Here is a 16891-nt window from a genome sequence, read left to right as displayed (position 1 = left end):
GTATTCCACCATATAGGTGGTTTTCTGTTGTTTAACCAGCATCCTATTGCTAGAGATACAGGTTGTTTTAAATTTTTCACTTTAAATGGATAATGCTGTGGCTAACATCTTTAATATCCTTGAACATAGTGAGCATGTGTAATTCTCTGATATTACCTTAGGATAAATTCCTAGTGAAGAAATTATTAGCCAAAGGATGTGTATATTTTTAAGGGTTTTGGCATGTATAGCCAATTGTCTTTAGATTTTGTTCAGGTTAAAATATCCACTGGCAATGTATAAGAATGTTTTTTCCTACCCTTCCCAACACTGGATATTATCTTTTGAAAATCCTTATTATTTGTAGGTGAAAATGGTTTCTCGTTTTAATTCTTCAGGAAGAATTTTTCAAGTGTAGAAGTAGCACATATATTATGTCTGACAGGATGATGTTGATATTGTTCAAGCATGTTTGTAACCTTTTATTTTTATATAATTGAAGTAGTTGGTAAAACAAGACTAATTTCTACCTTTTCAGATCTATAGCATGACACTGCGATTGTCTGCCTTATTTGAAAGTCGTATTAAAAATATCATCTCTGAATATAAGTCAGCTATCCAGAGTCAGAAGAGGAGAAGGCCACGGTACAGAAAACGTCTAAGAAGCAGCAGCAGTTCATTATCTAGTAGCAGAGCTCCTAGGTATATTAAATTGATGTAGCAGTTTAGTTTTCAAAACATTTTGTATGTATTACCTTACTTCTTAAAGTTTATTAACTACTTTGAGGGAATCTCAAGACCCAAGAGGTTTTTTTTTTCTTTCTTTCTTTTTTTTTAAGAACTCTTAAACCTGTGTAAAGATGGAGCTGGTAACCTAAAGCTTTGTTTATATGAATTTTACTATACCAAAACCTTTTTTAAAAAAATTTTTAATGATTGAAATTTAACTCTGTCCTATTACTAGTTTGAAGTATTTCATTTAAATTATATTGTATTTCTTCTATGCTTAGCGTAGGCATTTTGTAACATACTATCTATCATAACATATTGCTACTAGAAAAAAGAACTGCTCATTATTATATATTTTTACTTATAGTCCAAAAGGGAAACAGAAGCAAATGAAGCTGCAGCCTAAAAATGACCAGAATACCTCAGTGTCTTATGCCAGGACTAGCTCTCCTTTCTCATCTCCTGGTAAATATGTCTTTTATTTTTGGTGTTCTGTATTTTAGCTAAATACTAAGGATATAGAAGAGGCAGTGTGGTTTATAATGCAAAGGGTAATAGATATAGATATAGGAAAGTTGCATTTTACCCCTAGTTCTTCTATCTCTGTGGCCCTAGGTAAGATATTAGGTCATAGTTTCTTTATTTTTAAAGTGAGGGTGTTAAGACCAGATGAATTTTCAAATAACTTATATTTAAAATTACGTGACTTTATGATTTTTAACATCTGTAACATCTCAGACCACTCATCATCAATATATTTTCCAACATAAAAATTGAAGAGTCATTATGTGAGGAAATAGTTTCCTTGGAAACATTTTTTTGACATTCTGTGCTTGAAAGTTTGTTTCGTTCAGCTCAGTTGTGTCCTACTTTTTGTGACCCCATGGACTGCGGTATGCCAGGCCTCCCTGTCCATCACCAACTCCTGAAGTTTACTCAAACTCATGTCCATTGAGTCGGTGATGGCATCCAACCATCTCATCCTCTGTTGGCCCCTTCTCCTCCTGCCTTCAGTCTTTGCCAGCATCAGAGTCTTTTCAAATGAGTCAGCTCTTCGCATTAGGAGGCCAAAGTGTTTTAGTTTCAGCTTTAGCATCTGTCCTTCCAATCAATATTCAGGACTGATTTCCTTTAGGATGGACTGGTTGGATCTCCTTGCAGTCCAGGGAAAAGTCTTCTCCAATACCACAGTTCAAAAGCATCAAGTCTTTGGCGCTATGCTTTCTTTATAGTCCAACTCTCACATCCATACGTGACCACTGGAAAAACCATACCCTTGACTAGACGGACCTCTGTTGACAAAGTAACGTCTCTGCTTTTCAGTATGCTGTCTAGGTTGGTCGTAACTTCCAAGGAGTAAGTGTCTTTTAATTTCATGCTGCAGTCACCATCTGCAGTGATATTGGAGCTCAAAAAAGTAAAATATGTCAGTGTTTCAACTGTTTCCATGTCAATTTGCCATGAAGTGATGGGACCAGATGCCATGATCTTAAGTTTCCTCAGTGTTGAGCTTTAAACCAACTTTGTCACGCTCCTCTTTTACTTTCATCAAGAGGCTCTTTAGTTCTTCTTCGCTTTCTGCCATAAGGGTGGTGTCATCTGCATATCTGAGGTTATTGATGTTTCTCCCGGAAACCTTGATTCCAGCTTGTGCTTCGTCCAGCCTAGTGTTTCTCATGATGTACTCTGCATATAAGTTAAATAAGCAGGGTGACAATATACAGCCTTGACGTACTCCTTTTCCTATTTGGAACCAGTGTGTTGTTCCATATCCAGTTCTAACTATTGCTTCCTGACCTGCATACAGATTTCTCAGGAGGCAGATCAGGTGGTCTGGTATTCCCATCTCGAAGAATTTTCCACAGTTTATTGTGATCCACACAGTCAAAGGCTTTGGCATAGTCAATAAGGCAGAAATAGATGTTTTTCTGGAATTCTCTTGCTTTTTTGATCATCCAGTGGATGTTGTCAATTTGATCTCTGGTTCCGCTGCCTTTTCTAAATCCAGTTGGAACATGGAAGTACGTCATCTGGAAGTACTGGCTTGGAGAATTTTGAGCATTACTAGCGTGTGAGATGAGTGCAATTGTGCAGCAGTTTGAGCATTCTTTGACATTGCCTTTCTTTGGGATTGGAATGAAAACTGACATTTTCCAGGCCTGTGGCCACTGCTGAGTTTTCCGAATTTGCTGGCATATTGAGTGTAGCACTTTCACAGCATCATCTTTTAGAATTTGAAATAGCTCAACTGAAATTCCATCACCTCCACTAGCTTTATCGTAGTGATGCTTCCTAAGGCCCACTTGACTTCGCATTCCAGGATGTCTGGCTCTAGGTGACTGATCATACCATCATGAATATCTGGGTCATGAAGATCTTTGTTGTATAGTTCTGTGTATTCTTGCCACCTCTTCGTAATATCTTCTGCTTCTGTTAGGTCCATACCATTTCTGTCCTTTATCGAACTCATCTTTGCATGAGATGTTCCCTTGGTATCTCTACTTTTCTTGAAGAGATCTCTAGTCTTTCCCATTCTGTTGTTTTCCTCTTTTTCTTTGCACTGATCACTGAGGAAGGCTTTCTTATTTCTCCTTGCTGTTCTTTGGAACTCTGCATTCAAATGGGTATATCTTTCCATTTCTCCTTTGCCTTTTGCTGCCCTTCTTTTCACAGCTACTTGTAAGGCCTTCTCAGACAGCCATTTTACTCTTTTGCATTTCTTTTTCTTGGGGATGGTCTTGATACCTGACTCCTGTACAATGTCACGAACCCCTGTTGAAGTTCTTCAGGCACTCTGTCTATCAGATGTAATACCTTGAATCTATCTCTCACTTCCACTGTATAATTGTTAGGGATTTGATTTAGGCCATACCTGAATGGTCTAGTGGTTTTCCCTACTTTCTTCAATTTAAGTCTGAATTTGGCAATAAAGAGTTCATGATCTGAGCCACACTCAGGTCCCAGTCTTCTTTTTGCTGATTGTACAGAGCTTTTCCCTCTTTGGCTGCTAAGAATATCATCAGTCTGATTTTGGTTTTGACCATCTGGTGATGTCCATGTGTACAGTCTTCTCTTGTATTGTTGGAAGAGGGTGTTTGCTACGACCAGTGCATTCTTTGGCAAAACTCTTTTTAGCCTTTGTCCTGCTTCATTCTGTACTCCGAGGCCAAATTTGACTGTTACTCCAGGTGTTTCTTGACTTCCTACTTGTGCATTTCAGTGCCCTATAATGAAAATGACATCTTTTTTGGGTGTTAGTTCTAGAAGGTCTTGTAGGTCTTCATGTAACCATTCAACTTCAGCTTCTTCAGCATTACTGGTCAAGGCATAGACTTGAATTACCATGATATTTAATGGTTTGCCTTGGAAACAAACAGATCAGTCTGTTGTTTTTGAGATTGCACCCAAGTACTGCATTTTGAACTTTGTTGACTATGATGGATATTCTGTTTCTTCTAAGGGATTCTTGCCCACAGTAATAGATATAATGGTCATCTGAGTTAAATTCACCCATTCCAGTCCATTTTAGTTCATTGATTCCTAAAATGTTGATGTTCACTCTTGCCATCTCCTGTTTGACCACTTCCAGTTTAGCTTGATTCATGGACTTAACATTCCAGGTTCCTATGCAATGTTGCTGTTTACAGCATCACACTTTGCTTCTATCACCAGTCACATCCACAACTGGGTGTTATTTTTACTTTGACTCCGTCTCTTCATTCTTTCTGGAGTTATTTCTCCACTGATCTCCAGTAGCATATTGGGGACCTACCGACCTGGGGAGTTAATCTTTCAGTGTCCTATCTTTTTGCCTTTTCATACTGTTCATGGGGTTTTCAAGGCAAGAATACTGAAGTGGTTTGCCATTCCCTTGTCCAGTGGACCACATTTTGTCAGAACTCTCCACTGTGACCCGTCCGTCTTGGGTGGCCCTACACGGTGTGGCTCATAGTTTCATTGAGTTAAATGAGACTGTGGTCCATGTGATTTGATTAGATTAGTTTTCTGTGATTGTGGTTTTCAATCTGTCTGCCCTCTGATGGAGAAGGATAAGTGGCTTATGGAAGCTTCCTGATGGGAGAGACTGACTGAAGGAGAAACTGGGTCTTGTTATGATGTGAGGGGCCATGGTTAGTAAATCTTTAATCCAATTTTGTGTTGATAGGTGGAGCCTGAAAGTTTAATGATGTAATAAACCATTTGTTCTCAAAATATTCATATTTTCTCCTTCAAACAACTTGTAATTTTGATGTTAGAGTGAAATAACTGAGTGAGCTATAGTTTTAAAAGCAGCCTTTTTAGTTTTTATGAAAGCATAATCATGTTAACATTATAGTCTTTTTTAAAATGTTAAGTTTCAGATGCTGCTGAAGGGCTTTCACTGTATTTACTTGATGATGAACCAGATGGGCCATTTTCTTCATCGAGCTTCAGTGGATATAACCGAAGTGGAAATAGCCATGACCCAGGGAAAGCCAAATCATTTCGAAATAGAGTTTTGCCGATTAAGCAAGGTAAGAAATAAATGTGAACAGGGCATTTATTCTTTGTTCCTTTAAGACAAATCCTTTAAAAGCTGATATATTTAGGTAGTAAAAATTAGCATTTCCTTAAAATTAATGAGGATTTCAATATTGTCAAATTTGAGTCAGATAGGATTTCATATGCACATTTCTAAACATATCTTAGTCTTTTAAAATAAAATTTAAAATGAGTAGGGAAGAAAAACTAAATAAAGTGATCTTTCCCTGAGCATATAAAACCCAGACTGTTTGACATATTTAAGATTGTTCATTTTATTAAACCACATTAAGAAAAAAGGAAAAAGTTTTCCAGTATCATCTTTAAATAGTCCTAATATTTCTAAGGGCTACCCATATTTTACAAAGGGTTTATGTTGAAAAATGAGCCTTCTTTCAATCAACACACACTTCTGAAACCTTCTTTTTGTTTTCCAGTTAAATAACTCAGATATTCTCTTTCTCTGGGGCCTGCTCTCTCAATAATTCAGGGGTTTTCAGACTCCTCTACCTATTTCTTGATAATCCACAGAGGTACTTCAGAAAGTCTCAGAAGAACTTTCTCCATTCAACCAGACAACTCTTTTTTTTTTTTATTTCATGTTATGAGCTTTCATGTAATTTTCATTTGAAGAATAATTTTCATTGCTAAAAAGGAAATCACTGACTTAATAATTCATTATCATGTACATCCAGTTTGGACCGTGCCTGGGGGCATCAGTTATAAGTACTAAACGTTATGCAAACTTTATGTTGTAGACCCTGACCATGTTCAAAGGAAGTTCTGATGTAGTCATCTGTTTGAAGTTTGGAAGAATGATTAATATTCTTTTACAAATATCTTTTTTGGAATATATACTTTCTAATTTATATAAATTTTAATGAAAGATTAAGTAGTTTATTGCTATTAAAGTATTAAATAGCTTAAAAATATATATTCTATAGTTATATTTTGTTATATGACAAATATTGAAGCATCTGATTACTTTAAAATGGTTAGTGCCTTTATTTTTCCCAGTCTATATCTTTACCTTCACCTTTGATCCTGCTATACATTGTATATTCATTGCCACTTCTCTTTTTGTCCTTTCCTTCACTGTCAAGCTTTTAGAAAGAATAGCTTCTACTTTCCACCTCTGTTTTCTTTCCATCTAAACATCCCTTTATCCTCTGTAGTCTGACCTCTGCCGCCACCACTCCCCAAAGGCTATTCTCAGAATCACCAGTAATCTTCAGTGACCAACCAGTGTCCTTTTCTTAGTACCCCACCTCCTCGATCTCTCTATATCTTTGCATGCTATTGACTCCCTACTCTAGGAACTCCACTGCTTGGCTTCTATACTCTACTAATTGTATATCTCTGTTTCACCTCTATTTCTATATTTTGTCTTTTCTTTGGCCCTTCATGCCTCCTATGTGCAGTTTCTCACTTTTTTTGTCTTCTACAAATAAAGGAATCTAATAACTACATCAGTCGTCTTTATGCTAATGACTCCAAATTCATGCATCTAGCCCTGACATCTGTTTGTTCTATCAGTATAATTTATAGTACTTCCTAAAAAAAGTTTCCCTTGTGTGCTTAGCATCCATTTTTCTGTTTCAAGTGTGCTTCTTTCTCTGCACTCACTATTTTAGTTAATGACACCATCATCCTCTGTGTCATCCACCTTAAAATCTTACAACGTTCTTTTGACTAACCTTTTATCCCTCATAAGTGTCACTTTCTAAGTTTTGTAAATTCTACAACTTTTTAATATCACTTAAATCTCTTGTCTATAGATCATATGGCTATCCCCATAGTTTCTCGCCTAGTCTAGTAGTCAACGTGGGTGGTCACAATAAGATACTACAGACTGGGTAGCTTAAACAACAGATACTCATTTTTTAGCAGCTTTATTGAGATACCATTTGGCATTTAAAAATTGTATGTTTAAAGTGTACCACTTGATATTTTGTTATATATATGCACTGAGAAATGGCCACCAGAGTCAAGCTAACATTATCCATCACCTCTACATAGCCACTGCATGTGTGTGTGTGTGGGTGTGTGTGTGTGCGCGCGTGTGCATGTGTGGAGAAGATTTAAAGTCTAGCCTCTTAGTGAATTTCAGGTATACAATACAGTATTAACTGTTGTCACCATGCTATATATTTGATATCCAGAATAACTGAATCTCTGTACCCTTTTACCAACACCTCAACATTTTTCCTCCCTCCGGCTCCTGGCAGCCACCATCCTACTCTTTGCCTCTATGAGTATGACTATTTTAAATTATACATATAAGTGATGTTGTGCAATATTTCTTTTTCTGTATGTTGCTTATTTTGCTTAGCCTAATGTCTTCCAGTTCCGTGCATGTTGTAAATGGCAGGATTTCTTTCTCTTATCCATTCATCTGTTGGAAGATAGGTTGTTTCCATGTCTTGCCTCTTATGAATACTGCTATATTGAACATGGGAATACAGACATGTCTTCAAGATCCTAATTTCTATTTCTTTGGATATATGCCCAGAAGTAGGATTGCTAAATCAAATGGTAGTTCTGTTTTAGGGAACATCTGTACTGATTTTCATAATGGCTGTACTGATTTACTTTCTCTCCAACAGTGTGCGAGGGTTCCCTTTTCTCTTTATCCTCACTAACACTTGTTATCTTTTTTCAGTTTTGTATTTTATTATTTAGTTTTTAAAAATTTTTGTCTGTGCTGCACAACATGTGGGTTCTTAGTTCCCTGATCAGGGATTGAACCTATACCCCCTGCATTGGAAGTGTGTAGTCTTAACCGCTGCCAGTCTTGATCTTTTCAATATTAGCCATCCTAACAGCTGTGAACTGATACCTGATTGTGGTTTTGATTTGCATTGCCCTGATGATTAGAGATGTTGTGCACCTTTTCATAAATCTGCAATAGACATTGTTTTCTCACAGTTCTGAAGGTTCAAAATCCAAGATCAAGGTGCCAGCAGGATTGGTGTCTGGTGAAGACTTTCTTTTTGGCATGCTGAAGGCTACCTTCTCCCTGTGTCCTCATGTGGCTTTTTCTGTCTATACACAGTCAGGGAGAGCCAGCAAGCACTGGTGTGTCTTTCTCTTAAAAGGATGCCAATCCTAGTGCATTAGGGCCCATCTACCCTTATGATTTCATTTAATTTTAATTATTTCTATAAGGGCCCTGTCTCTAAATACAGTCATATTCAGGGCTAGGGCTTCAGCATATGTATTTGGCAAAGGTGGGGAGGGCACACAAAATTCAGTCCATAACACTTAGACTATTATGCCAATCTTGTAATTATGGTTACCATACAACCCTACTCTTTTTTCTCTCCAGTTTTTCCAGTTCACTCTACTGTTTTCCTCCTACCCTGCTTATCTTTGCCAATTATTTTTTATTTCTAAATGTTGAAATATACCAAGTCTCAGCACTCAGCCACCTTCTTGCTCTCTCCGTGAGCTTTCTCAGTTCTCTTCACCCTAAATGTTATCTCTTTATTGAAAATTTCCAAAACAATATCTCCAATTCTATCCAAGTCACCCTTGATTTCTAGACTGCTATATCCACCTGATTTTCTTTTTCTTCTTAAAATGCCTTAAGAGTTCTAATAGTATTTAAATCTGGAATCTCTATTTTTTTTTTCAACAGCTTGTCCAAACCTATTCTCCTTCATTGTTCTCTAACCAAGCAAAATATCTCCACCATCCACCAAGTTATTCAGGCCATAAAACCTTGGAGTTGACTTTCCTTTTTGCTTAGCATTTCATATCCAGCCAGTTAACAATTCCTGTCAGTGCAAACTATAAGTGTTGGTTCTGATAGCTCCTCCAGAAGGAAATATGTAAATCCAATCACTTCTCATCACCTCAATTGATAAATCTCTTATAATATCTTACATATCATGTCTATTACAGTGTACTGCCAATTGATCTCTGCTTCCAATCTTGCCCCTTCTCTATTCTGTTCTCTGTATAGCAACCATTGGTGTTCAGTCGCTCAGTCGTGTCCAACCCTTTGTGATCCCATGGACTGCAGAATGCCAGGCTTCCCTGTCCTTCATCATCTCCTGGAGCTTGCTCAAACTCATGTCCATTGACTCAGTGATGATGCCATCCAACCAACTCGTCCTATGTCACTTCTCCTCCAACCTTCAATCTCTCCCAGCATCAGGCTCTTTTCTAAAGAGTTGGCTCTTCAAATCAGGTGGCCACAGTAATGGAATTTCAGTTTCAGCATCAGTCCTTCCAATGAATATTCCAGGGTTGATTGCCTTTAGGATTGACTGGTTTGGTCTCCTTGCTGTCTAAGTCTTCTCCAACACTACAATTCGAAGGCATCAGTTCTTAGGCACTCAACCTTCTTTATGATTTAACTCTCACATCCATACATGACTACTGGAAAAACCGTAGTTTTGACTAGATGAACCTTTGTCGACAAAGTAATGTCTGCTTTTTAATATGCTGTCTAGGTTGGTCATAGCTTTCCTTCCAAGGAGCAAGTGTCTTTTAATTTCATGGCTGCAGTCACACCCTGCAGTGATTTTGAACCCAAGAAAATAAAGTCTGTCACTATTTCCATTGTTTCCCCATCTATTTGCCATAGCACAGCAACCATCAGTTCAGTTCAGTTCAGTCACTCAATTGTGTCCAACTCTTTGCAACGCCATGGACTGTAGCACACCAGGCCTCCTTGTCCATCACCAACTCCTGGAGTTTACTCAAACTCATGTCCATTGAGTTGGTGATCCAATCCAACCATCTCATCCTCTGTCGTACTTTCTCCTCCCGCCTTCAATCTTTCCCAGCATCAGGGTCTTTTCAAATGAGCAGGTCTTTGCATCAGGTGGCCAAAGTATTGGAGTTTCAGCTTCAACATCAATCCTTTCAATGAATATTCAGGACTGATTACCTTTAGAATAGACTGGTTGGATCTCCTTGCAGTTCAGGGACTCTCAAGAGTCTTTTCCAATACCATAGTTCAAAAACTTCAATTCTTCAGCACTCAACTTTCTTTATATTCCAGCTCTCACATTCATACATGACTACTGGAAAAACCATAGCCCTCAATAGATGAAACTTTGTTGGCAAAGTAATGGCTCTGCTTTTTAATATGCTGTCTAGGTTGTCAGAATTTTTCTCCCAAGGAGTAAGCGTCTTTTAATTTCATTACTGCAGTCACCATCTGCAGTGATTTTGGAGCCCAAAAAAGTGAAGTCTGCCACTGTTTCCAGTGTTACCCCATCTATTTGCCATGAAATGATGGGACCGGATGCCATGATCTTAGTTTTCTGAATGTTGAGCTTTAAGCCATCTTTTTCACTCTCTTCTTTCACTTTCATCAAGAGGCTCTTTAGTTCTTTGCTTTCTGCCATAGGTGGTATCATCTGCATATCTGAGATTATTGATATTTCTCCCAGCAATCTTGATTCCAGCTTGTGTTTCATCTGGCCCAGTGTTTCTCATGATGTACTCTGCATATATGTTAAACAAGCAGGGTGACAATATACAGCCTTGACATACTCCTTTTCCTATTTGGAACCAGTTTGTTGTTCTGTGTCCAGTTCTAACTGTTACTTCCTGACCTACATACAGATTTCTCAAGAGGCAGGTCAGGTGGTCTGGTATTCCCATCTCTTGGAGAATTTTCCACAGTTTATTGTGATCCACATAGTCAAAGTCTTTGGCATAGTCAATAAAGCAGTAGATGCTTTTCTGGAACTCTCTTGCTTTTTCGATGATCCAGCAGAGGTTGGCAATTTGATCTCTGGTTCCTCTGCATTTTGTAAAACCATCTTGAACATTTGGAAATTCTTGGTTCACATATTATTGAAGCTTACCTTGGAGAATTTTGAGCATTACTTTACTAGCGTGTGAGATGAGTGCAATTGTGTGGTTGTTTGAGCATTCTTTGGCATTGCCTTTCTTTGGGATTGGAATGAAAAACGACCTTTTCCAGTCCTGTGGCCACTGCTGAGTTTTCCAAATTTGCTGGCATACTGAGTGCAGCACTTTCTCAGCATCATCTTTTAGAATATGAAATAACTCAACTGGAATTCTATCACCTCCACTAGCTTTGATCATAGTGATGCTTCCTAAGGCCCATTTGACTTCACATTCCAGGATGTCTGGCTCTAGGTGAGTGATCACACCATCATGATTATCTGAGTCATGAAGATTTTTTGTACAGTTCTTCTGTGAATTCTTGCCACCTCTTCTTAATATCTTCTGCTTCTGTTAGGTCCATACCATTTCTGTCCTTTATTAAGTCTGTCTTTGTATGAAATGTTCCCTTGGTATCTCTGATTTTCTTGAAGAGATCTCTAGTCTTTCTAGTCTATTGTTTTTCTCTGTTTCTTTGCACTGATCACTGAGGAATGCTTTCTTATCTCTCCTTGCTATTCTTTGGAACTCTGCATTCAGATGGGAATATCTTTCCTTTTCTCCTTTGCTTTTTGCTTCTCTTCTTTTCACAGCTATTTGAAAGGCCTCCTCACATAGCCATTTTGCTTTTTTGCATTTCTTTTTCTTGGGGATGGTCTTGATCCTTGTCTCCTGTACAATGTCATGAACCTCCGTCCATAGTTCATCAGGCACTCTTATCAGATCTAGTTCTGTAAATCTATTTCTCACTTCCACTGTATAATTGTTAGGGATTTGATTTAGGTCATACCTGAATGGTCTAGTGGTTTTCCCTACTTTCTTCAATTTAAGTCTGAATTTGGCAATAAGGAGTTCATGATCTGAGCCACAGTCAGCTCCCGGTCTTGTTTTTGCTGCCTATATAGAGCTTCTCCATCTTTGCCTGCAAAGAATATAATCAGTCTGATTTAGCTGTTGACCATCTGGTGATGTCCATGTGTAGTGTCTTCTCTTGTGTTGTTGGAAGAGGGTATTTGCTATGACCAGTGTGTTCCCTTGGTAAAACTCTAAAGTATTTACATTTGCCCTGCTTCATTCTGTACTCCAAGACCAAATTTGCGTGTTACTCCAGGTGTTTCTTGACTTCCTACTTTTGGATTCCAGTCCCCTATAATGAAAAGCACATCTTTTTTGGGTGTTAGTTCTAGAAGGTCTTGTAGGTCTTCATATAACCATTCAACTTCAGCTTCTCCAGCATTACTGGTCAGGGCATAGACTTGGATCACCTTGATATTGAATGGTTTGACTTGGAAACAAACAGAGGTCATTCTGTCGTTTTTGAGATTGCATCCAAGTACTGCATTTTGGACTCTTTTGTTGAGTATTATGGCTTCATTTCTTCTAAGGGATTTTTGCCCACAATCACAGAAAACTAACCAATCTAATCACATGGACCACAGCCTCGTTTAACTCAATGAAACTATGAGCCATGTGGTGTAGGGCCACCCACGATAGATAGGTAATGGTGGAGAGTTCTGACAAAATATGATATACTGGAAAGGGAATGACAAATCACTTCAGTATTCTTGCCTTGAGAACCCCATGAACAGTATGAAAAGGCAAAAAAATAGGACACTGAGAGATTTAACTCCCCAGGTTGATAGGTCCCCAATATGTTACTGGAGATCAGTGGAGGAATCACTCCAGAAAGAATTAAGAGATGGGCCAAAGCAAAAACAACACTTAGTTATGGATGTGACTGGTGATGGAAGCAAAGTCCAATGCTCTAAAGAGCACTACTGTATAGGAACCTGGAATGTTAGGTCCATGAATCAAGGCAGATTGGAAGTGGTCAAACAGGAGATGGCAAGAGTGAACATTGACATTTTAGAAATCAGATAACTAAAAGTAACTGGAATGGGTAAATTTAACTCAGATGACAGCAACCATAGCACTCTCTTAATGTAAATTGAATCCTGTCATTCTCTAGCTTTAAAATTATACACTGGCTGTCATCTCCTACTTATTTCCTATTTTTCTCTTCTACTCTTAATTTTACTGGTTTTTCTTTCCTCCAGTGGAAATCCAGATATCACCTTATTCAGTTTTTTTCTCAAATACTGCCTCAGCCGAAAAGTCTTTCCTAGCCATTATACATATATTCACACTCTTTTCTTTACCCACTTTTCCTTTTCTTTATAACCCATTTTAGTACTTGAAATTATTTATTTGCCTGCTTCATTGCCTGTCAGGGTTTCCACACTAAAATATAAAACATAAATTCAAAGAGCAAATACTTTGTCTCATCATTGCCATATTCCAATGTCCAAACAATGCCTAGTTGATATTAGGTAGTCAATAATAATTGTTGAATGCATGCATAAAATTAATCTGAACATGTGCCCATGTTCCCTTTTAGAGTTCAAGCCCTTAAATTTTTGCCTAGCTTTTTCATCCCCCATCATCCCTACACAGTCCCTTCATCCCTGCAAAAATTAGTCAGACAAACGTAAAAACCTTAGTATCTTCCGTTTCAGCAGCTTCCCTGGTCACCTAGTGATAATCTGCCTACCAATGCAAGAGATGTGGGTTTGATCCCTGGGTTAGGAAGACTGTCTGGAGGAGGAAATGGCAACCCACTCCAGTATTCTTGCCTGAGAAATCCCATGGACAGAGGAGCCTGTCAGGCTGCAGTCTACGGGGTTGCAAAAGAGTCAGACATGACTTGGCGTCTAAACAACAACATCTTCCATTTCAAACAGATTTAAATTCATACTCGAACACTCTGTATGGTTTTACCCCATCTATATTTGGGCACCAAATATTTTTTGATAGATTGTTTCTTTACTTTTGAACGTAAATAATCATCTTATCAGTGTCAAAGCTTAACTTTAAAAAATTATTCATCTTGATTTAGATCACTCCCTTGATGGACCCCTTACAAATGGTGATGGCAGAGAGCCCCGGACAGGAATCAAGAGAAAACTACTTAGTGCATCAGAAGAAGATGAAAGCATGGGAAGAGAAGAGAAAGAGAAAAAAGAAACAAAAGAGAAATCACATTTATCCTCCTCAGAGAGTGGAGAGTTAGAATCCAGTTTAAGTTCTGAAAGTACCTGTGGTTCTGATTCTGACTCTGAATCAACTTCCAGAACAGATCAAGATTATGTAGATGGAGACCATGACTATAGCAAATTCATACAAACTAGGCCTAAAAGAAAACTCAGAAAGCAATATACCAATGGAAAAAGAAACTGGAAGACGAGAGGCACGGGAGGAAGGGGCAGATGGGGCAGATGGGGCAGATGGAGTAGAGGAGGCAGAGGAAGAGGAGGCAGGGGACGAGGCAGTAGAGGAAGAGGTGGAGGTGGTGGGAGAGGGAGAGGGAGAGGGAGAGGAGGAAGAGGTGCTTCTAGAGGAGCCACCAGAGCCAAACGTGCACGTATTACAGATGATGAATTTGATACTATGTTTTCAGGACGCTTCAGTAGACTGCCTCGAATTAAAACAAGAAACCAAGGCAGGAGGACTGTTTTATATAATGATGATTCTGATAATGACAATTTTGTGTCCACTGAAGATCCTCTGAATCTTGGTACATCCAGATCAGGCAGAGTGCGTAAAATGACAGAAAAAGCCAGGGTTAGCCATCTCATGGGATGGAATTATTAGCAGTTAATCAATTTAGGATAATTTTAAAAATTCAAATGGCCTTCTACTGCAGGGAATTTACCAGGAAATCTACAAAGCAAGTTGTGTGGGGACTTCTGCTTCCTTTCACATTGGTGCTTTTCCATTATGCCAGTATACATTTGTTTCAAGACTTTTGATCTCCACACTTCATTTGTTCAAACAAGCCTTACTCATTAGGCCTTAAATTTTAAAAAAAATTCTACACACATACACACACACACAAACCACAGACACACTACAGATTTACTACGTTAAGGGAGCATTCAGCTTCTTAAGAGTAGCATGACATTTTTATCTAAATGGAATATCCCTCTTTTGCTTTTGTATCACAGAAGTATAGCACCTTCTTACAGAGTTTTATATAGTTTGTTTTTGCCATTTTGATTCTTGTACCAGTAATAATAACTTTTGCACAATACACCAATCCTAAAGGCAGCTATTAAATGTTTACAGTTTCTATATTGTAAGAACGATCTGGATTATTTTACTCTTCCCAGGCCAAACTTTCATGAATTGTACTGAACTGAAGTATATATTTATACTACAGTTTTTTTTTTGGGGGGTGGGGGGGTTCTTAATATGCTTTTCATTGATTTGCTTAATTCATGTTAAAGGTGAGAAAGGGTTGGTGCCTTGTAAATATGTAGCAAATCTTTGTGGTGTGTCCTGATGTGTGCATTAACTTTATTAAAAAAAAGAATACTTGAGGTATCAATCTAGACAAGGTGCCAAATGCAAAAGTATCTTGCATCCATTTTCTTTGCACTATGGATATATAATTTGAATCAATTGTAGGTTTTTATAAACATTCCAAAGGTTTACTTCTGATTACATTCTCAGAATAGAACTGGGTTGCTGCATACTGATTATTTGAGTCATTTTTATAGATTAAAAATGAACTTTAAACCCTATGATTTGTTTAACAGAGTAGATCCATTGGTTATTTAAGAAGCTTATTCCAAGATCAAATTTACTACCTCAAACTTGAGAGATTAATTCTAGTAATTCTTTTAGATACCTATGATTTTTAGTAAGATAATTGATCTCTTTTTTGTAATAACCAAGTTATAGACACTTTAAGAATAAAGTAATTTTTAATTTATTGCTTAGTAATCCCAGATATTCTTAAGCTAATGTATCTTTTAATGTTTTCAATCATTTCATCATTGAAAATCCTTAGTGCCAGGAAGGAAGTTTCAAATATGAATAAGTATATTTTATAGTTTTTTGGGTTGGGTGGGGGTTTTTTGACATATCAATCTTTCTGTTATATTTTATTGCATTAATAGAACTTGTGTAGCTTAAAGAATAACTTAAACATTTGAAAAATCCTCATCCACAAAGAATAACTGAATAGTAGCTCAGCTACCTCTATTAACTACAACTACTGGAAACATTAAGAAAAATAGATGCTGTTATTCATTACTAACTAAGGAGAAATAGAACAAGCTTGGTAGGAATGAATCCTCATAAGTTATAAGCTGAGAGGTTGTTGATAATTGTATTGGCTCTCAAATGAATAGTTGTAATTAAATTTTCTCAAGTATCATAAGCTCTACCTTATTAGGCTTTTCTTAGAGCATATTTGTGTAAGTAGACTTGATCTACTGCTTATATATCTCTGCTACCACTTGCTATTTAACAGCTGTGAGTGACTGGTATTGAATTTTAAAATGTAGCACAGCACCTAGTTTGAGTTGGAATGTTTTAGCTAGCTAATATTTTGAATCAATGTAGGTTCTTCTCATACCATTCCAAAGGGTTCTTCTGTTAATCTTTCAGAATAGAACCTGGTTGCACTGCATACTGATATTTTGAGTCATTATTTTATAGATTAAAAATAATCTTTAAACCCTATGATCTTGTTTACAGCAGTAGAGTGCACATTGGTTCCATAAGTGAGCTTGAGTTCCAAGATCAATTTTACTCCTCAAATTTGAGAGATTGCAAATTTGCTAATTCTTTAGATACCTAGATTTTTGAGGTAAGAATAATATTGATCTCTGTTTTTGTAATAACCAGTTTGCCCATAGATCAGACTTATGGAATAAAAGGAACTTCTTAATATATGCTTAGTAATCCCAGGATATTTCTTAAGCTAATGTATTTGTCTCATGTT

The 16891-nt window shown here is 37.5% G+C and overlaps 1 protein-coding gene across 3 annotated transcripts in view; it reads left to right on the top strand.

Moving 5' to 3' along the window:
- The window catches only part of BRWD3 (bromodomain and WD repeat domain containing 3), a 131466-nt gene extending 115954 nt beyond the window's left edge, over window positions 1–15512 (top strand). For all 3 annotated transcript variants that reach the window (XM_020880247.2, XM_070461935.1, XM_070461936.1), the window contains 4 exons: window positions 518–681; window positions 1076–1173; window positions 5064–5222; window positions 13997–15512. In XM_020880247.2, coding sequence (XP_020735906.1) covers window positions 518–681; window positions 1076–1173; window positions 5064–5222; window positions 13997–14751 — 1176 coding nt within the window. In that variant the 3' untranslated portion in view covers window positions 14752–15512. The remainder of the gene's footprint in view (window positions 1–517; window positions 682–1075; window positions 1174–5063; window positions 5223–13996) is intronic.
- The last annotated feature ends 1379 nt before the right edge of the window (window positions 15513–16891 follow it).

The sequence above is a fragment of the Odocoileus virginianus genome, chromosome X, assembly GCF_023699985.2.
Source record: "Odocoileus virginianus isolate 20LAN1187 ecotype Illinois chromosome X, Ovbor_1.2, whole genome shotgun sequence".
NCBI classification, from domain to species: Eukaryota; Metazoa; Chordata; class Mammalia; order Artiodactyla; family Cervidae; genus Odocoileus; species Odocoileus virginianus.
The sequence above is the reverse complement of the archived record's forward strand: the minus strand, read 5'-3'. Positions and strand labels throughout refer to the sequence as shown.